General features: G+C 33.6%; 1 protein-coding gene across 1 annotated transcript in view; it reads left to right on the plus strand.

The window, feature by feature from the left end:
- The window catches only part of LOC126750148 (anaphase-promoting complex subunit 1), an 83,517-nt gene extending 78,143 nt beyond the window's left edge, over positions 1 to 5,374 (plus strand). The window contains exons 29-30 of the mRNA XM_050459665.1: positions 4,491 to 4,818; positions 4,878 to 5,374. Of these exons, the coding sequence (XP_050315622.1) occupies positions 4,491 to 4,818; positions 4,878 to 5,258 (709 nt within the window). The 3' untranslated portion in view covers positions 5,259 to 5,374. The remainder of the gene's footprint in view (positions 1 to 4,490; positions 4,819 to 4,877) is intronic.
- Positions 5,375 to 6,000: the final 626 nt, after the last annotated feature.

Here is a 6,000-nt window from a genome sequence, read left to right on the forward strand (position 1 = left end):
CACTTCTTTTTAACTTTTGCAACGAAAAAAATTCTTAGGTCGAAGCAATTTTCCTGCGAAATATTTAGATTTCAGAGTTGCAAAACGTAGTCTATACTTTGATCACCAACATTAATATTAATTTTGGCCCCAGTGGTACTGACGATATTTTTTTAATGGCGGTTTTCGTATTTCAATATTTTATTGCTGACGAATTTTTGCTAATTCGATCTTATAACCTGCTCCGTATTTTGTTCAATCATTGTAATTTTTTTGTTTTCCAATATCCTCCAAATTTGTTTGTTGTAGTGTTAAAGGGACAACATAGACACCTACAAGATGACTTAGTTCAGCAACAGTTTTTCTGACATGGTCTTCAAATATTTGAACTTTTCTTTTTCGTGCGATTGTTTTTGTTTTATTTTGAATTTGTTCCGAATTTTGACGACTAAGGCATTTATTACTTTGTTGGCGGTTGTGCGGAACTATCAAGTCGTAGTAAGTTTGTACTATTTTCTTAGGTTTTGAAGCCAAGAGACTCATTCGTCCCGGTCAAATAAATCCTTGTAGAATTCATTGGAAGAGGCCATATCGCTGTTTAGTTCTCATAATAAGGCTTAGGTATTCCAATTTATATTTTTTAATTGCGGTAATAACGTCGCATTCCTTTTCTATTCTCCGTATGTCTTCATTATTTGTGACTCAGTCGACCCAGAGGATTCTTAAGATACGTCTACGAACACCACATTTCGAACGCTTTCAGTTTTTTAGTATAGCCGAATTCAAAAAAGTATAGCACTGTAGTGCGAAGATTGTGGTTTTTAGCAGCAGATCACTTGATCACTTGTTGATAGACAGGTGTATATTTAAGACTGGGCGTTTGCTAATGACCATATATTTTGTGTTCCTTGTGTTTAAGTCTAATCCATACTGTTGGCTCATTTCAGTTATTATACCTTATTAGCCTCTTTGTATGTCACTGCGTCGTCTGCATATCTGATGTTCTTCAAACGTTAACCGTTAATCTCTTTAAGCAGTGATATAAGTTCGTTATGCCTAACTTAGTTCTTCTTCTGTATTACTGGTATCTTTTTCAGTATTTAGATACCAGTAGTAATAAAAATAACTGGTCTGAATTGTCCGCTTCCAGTCAGCGACACACGGAGCCTCACTAAGACAACCCTTTACGGTCTTTACTGTTGTTTAGATGCGGATAATGGGGTGAGATCCCTCCACAGTCCATGTGATTGGGAAACCAGGTTGGTGTTACATATCGTACATCGTGAAACGCCAGACCTTTAGAGGCAATGGTAAGGTTGAAAAGTAATCGAAGTGATGAGAAAACGACAAAAGGAAAAAAGAAAAACCCTGAAACATTTTTCCAATAATAATAAAAATCTCAATGTCACTAGGCCACGCCGGTGCTAATAAAGAAATTGTCATTATCACTCACCTCGCTAAGTTTCCTATTATATCTCAGGCATTCTGTTCGGAACTTACCAAATCTTGGCTTTATAATTTATTAGAGGTTCCGAGAAATCAAATGCAATCCGTCTTTAGGGTTACAATTCATTTCCCAATTGGGTTGCAATTGCAAACCCAAAGACGCAGCTGATTGGGCGGGCGTCAACTTTACGTGTGGTCCTACCAACACACGAGAACCAAGTCAGTGGCAAGGTTGAAAATAAAAATCGATACCGATCCTGACAAGTGAAAGATTCCTCCTCTACACCCAAAGCAGACAAACGTCAAGTCAGATACCCATGGACCATGGAAGCGAGAACAAACTCTCATAAATCAAGAAATCCGCGTTGCGATACTAACCTCACCACTTATAAATTTGAGATGAGCAATAAAAATGTATTTTTTAGTTATACGTATCATTAAAAATTGTTAATTTATTTGACTGATAATTGAAAATAATCTATTTTATGATTCAGTTGAGTAATGAATGGAGCATTTACCTTGTTATAATAAAAATTAAATTAAATAGAAAAATAAAATGCTACACATTTCCAAGTTTCGCATTAAAATCGCCTATGATTAGTGGCATGGTTAAATCGTTTATGGAGAGTCTTCTTAGTGTGTCGGTTATATCGTTATTGAATGCTCTAACTATATCATCCGCTTTGTCAGCTGTGGGGGTATATACCTGTATGATGTTAGATTAAATATTTATTTCTTAATATTTAAATTTATGTTACTAAATTTTGGTTTTATTTACCTGGATGATGTCTCTTGTATCTTCCTGTTCTTCTGAGCATCATTGACCGTTTTGAAAACAAGAAAATACCTTTAAAAAGTTCAAAAACTTTTTAAGTGTGCTGAGCATTCAGCTAGCGCCATCTCGCAGATAGTCGTATATACAATTTTAGTATTAATTATTCAAAACTTTTAGGTAATATCGATGCGTATGTAATATCCATTTATGCAATATACAGTGCATCCGTAAAGTAGCGGATAAATTCAACAAAAATGAAATAGACCGTTTCTGAAAAAAATGCCCGAACCCGTCAATTTTAATATTGGATTTTGGGGTTTTTTACGTTCAAATTAAATATACAGGGTGACTCCAAAAAAAAGATTTGACGTCATCAATATGTTTTTTAATGGAAACTGCCATTTTTTAACGCAGAATCAGAAAAAACGCATTTTTTACAAAGGACATGGTATAAATGAATAGTGGTTATATAAGCAATTTTGAACGAAAAATTATGATAAAATGTAAAATTAAATATTGGTGTTTTGGTTTTTTAGTTGTTGTCGTTGTTGTCCGTCTCAAAAAGTGAATGTACTTTGGTGCAACTATTTTTACATTTGCAAGTGGTGTTTATTCTATTTGAGAGACGAAAGCAGTGTCATGCTGCGTTTTATTAGTAACTACATCTTATTACCTACTATTATTGTATGAAATATGAGAAATTTTACCGAACATGTAAGAATCGAAATCGAATCTTGTGCACGATTGGTTTCGGAGAAATGTCGCGTACTCAAAAGGAGGGGGTTCAGTTGTTTAATGCAACTCATCCTGATCGGTCGCCTATTAGTCAAAGCATGGTAAGCAGAGTTGAAGCAAAGTTTCGTAAATTCGGGCATGTTCGGGATACTCAAAAAGCTGGTCGGGGTTCAATAACTGAAGAAGATGAGCCTAACGTTCTGTTAACGGTCCAAGATAATCCAAAGCTACACTTCTTCTAATGTTAATTTATCGCGATCTATTGTGCAGTGTGCATAAAGTATTGAAAAAAGCAAAGTTCTACAGTTATAAAATATTCTTACTTTAAGAGCTATCGGAAGATGATCTTGAACGCTGTAATGATTTTTGTGAGCAAATGTAGCAATGATGTAATGATAAGAATCATTTTGTAGAACGGATAATATTTTCTGACGAAGCAATGTTTACTGTAAACGGCCATGTGAACAGACATAATTGTCGATACTGAGCGACCGAAAACCCTCATTGGTTTACAAAATGTCATACACAACACCCACAAAAAGTCAATGTGTGGCGCGGTATAGTGGAAGGAAGGGTTTTAGGACCTTACTTTTTTGATAAAACCCTCACTGGTGAGAGGTATTTGGACTTTCTTTAAAATGATCTTCTCCCCGCTTTGATAATTTTGTATCTGGATTTGGAAGAACCCGACATGCACCAACCTGATCTTTTTTTTTCAGCAAAATGGAGCCCCGCTACACTACGCTTTACCCGTTCGCAATTATCTAGATGAAGTTTTTCCAAATCGTTGGATAGGTAGACGAGGGTTCATTGAATGGCCACCCAGATCGCCAGATTTACCTTCCCTCGATTGCTTTTTACGGGGATACTTAAAAAGTAAAGTCATGTCACTAAACCAGCGAGTTTAGAAGATTTAAAAGAACAAATACGCCAGGAAATCAGAAATATTACTCCAGCCGTCATTGACAACGTTCAAAAACAATTTTTAAATCGCCTCGGTTATTGTCAGGTTGTTAAAGGTGCTTAATTCGAACATTAAATTTAGATAGGTATTTCTTTAATTTTACATTTTATCATAATTTTTCGTTCAAAATTGCTTATGTAACCACTATTCAGTTGTACCATATTCTTTATAAAAAAAATGCGTTCTTTCTAATTCTGCATTAAAAAATGGTGGTTTCCATTTAAAAAACATATTGTTGACGTCATATCTTTTTTTTGAGTCACCCTGTATATTTAATTTCCACTTAAAAAAAACCCTAAACCGAATATTAAAATCGACGGGTTCGGGCATTTTTTTCAGAAACGGTATATTTCATTTTTATTGAATTTAGCTACTTTACGGATGCACTGTATATTTATGTTTAATGCAATTAAGAAGTTATATAATATTATGTTGTAGGCTACTTGTTTATTTTATCAGTACATTTTTTCAAACCAAACTATGCATAATTCATGAATTTGCATATATTTACAGTAGGGTCTATATCAGCTCATCTATTAATGGCTCATTCTATACTTTCATCAATTTAAGTAGCGGTTTTTTTTGTTTCAGAAAAATACTGTCAACTACGGGTTATATAGAAGTAAAACAGCGAGCTGGCTGCCTCAGCTACTTATCGGACAAATTTGGCTATCACAGCGAACTAGCACGTACATTGACCCATTCTAAGGTAGTTCCATGGGATCCACCGTTTAGTTCTATAGTAAATTTTACCTCTGAAGAATCTATTAAAAAATTTTGTGAATGTGTCCTGAACTTAGATAAAAGTAAGGCCAGTATTACGGAGCAAAGGGTTGTACAGTTGCTAACCAGAACTACTTATGATGCTGTTGTTAAGGATAAGTTAATGGTTATTGTTGTTATGATTGCATTGGTAAAGGTAAGTGGTAAAAAATCCCTTATTAAAATGCTTTAAGCTTTCAATTCAATATCTTGCAGCTAATTATAAACTTGGAAAGTCAGCCGAATTCAATTGGACTATGGCAACTAAAAATTATAATGGAACAAGTATTTACAAGATCTTCTAGTCCCAACTTAATAGTCAAAGAAACTATTCAAGCATTACAACAAGAAGTTGTAAGCATTTTAGAATCCCATGAAGACAAGTTGAAACATAATTTAAAAAAATACATTAAAGGTGAAGAATTTGATACATCAGTTGATATTCTAGCTTCATATATAACGTTTTTTGACATTCCAAACAATATGTTTATTCCCGCGGAAAAAGGGGATTTTTTCGAAAGAACAGCCAACTTAAAACCTAACTTTTCAAGTATTGCTGCCTTTTCTAAGGTGGTAAAAACATTCGAAGCTCTGTAACTTTCTTTTTACAATAAATATTTAAAGATTTTTATTGTTTAAAAATGTGATTTAGAAAAACCTATTTTGTAAATAATTGAATTTACGTATTTAAGAAATAAATGCTTCTTATTATTTTTTCGTTTTTTTAGCTGTATTTCAGCTCCCAAATCTATTGACAAAATTTGATTTTATTTTGTAATGCAAAAAAAGCAATTTTGTGCTGCAAGGTGTATTTTATTTATTTGTACTACACACAACAGCACTACTATTGCAACAGAAGAAAGCGAAAAGCTAAACTGTTTTGGAAGGATTAAGTCGAAAAAACTAGATGTGCAAAAACTAGATAGATACCCACTTTGGTTGTAACTAGATAATAGTCTCAGTTATTTTGAAATATAGAACATTGTATTTTTCGCGATTTTCTGGTACTTGTGAAACTGATAATACTGCAAATAGAACTAACTTTTATCTTCGAGACGAAAACGAAAAATTATCCTTTTTACGGTGTTGTCATAGTTCGAATAAGATAGATAAACGATTAAAACTGCTTTAGATAGGTATATTTGCATATTGTTCATATGCGTTCCTAAAAAATATCAGAGTTTCAAATTTTTCTAATTTGATAGGCGTCGGTTAAGAGTTACGATCCTAACTTGGTCTTATTTAACCCTCCTGTTATTTAAACTCCTCTGAATTATCTGGTATGTAATATCCTTAGATATAATAACGAATGGTATTTCCATTAACTTCACGTAGGTGG

The sequence above is a fragment of the Anthonomus grandis genome, chromosome 2, assembly GCF_022605725.1.
Source record: "Anthonomus grandis grandis chromosome 2, icAntGran1.3, whole genome shotgun sequence".
Lineage (NCBI taxonomy): Eukaryota > Metazoa > Arthropoda > Insecta > Coleoptera > Curculionidae > Anthonomus > Anthonomus grandis.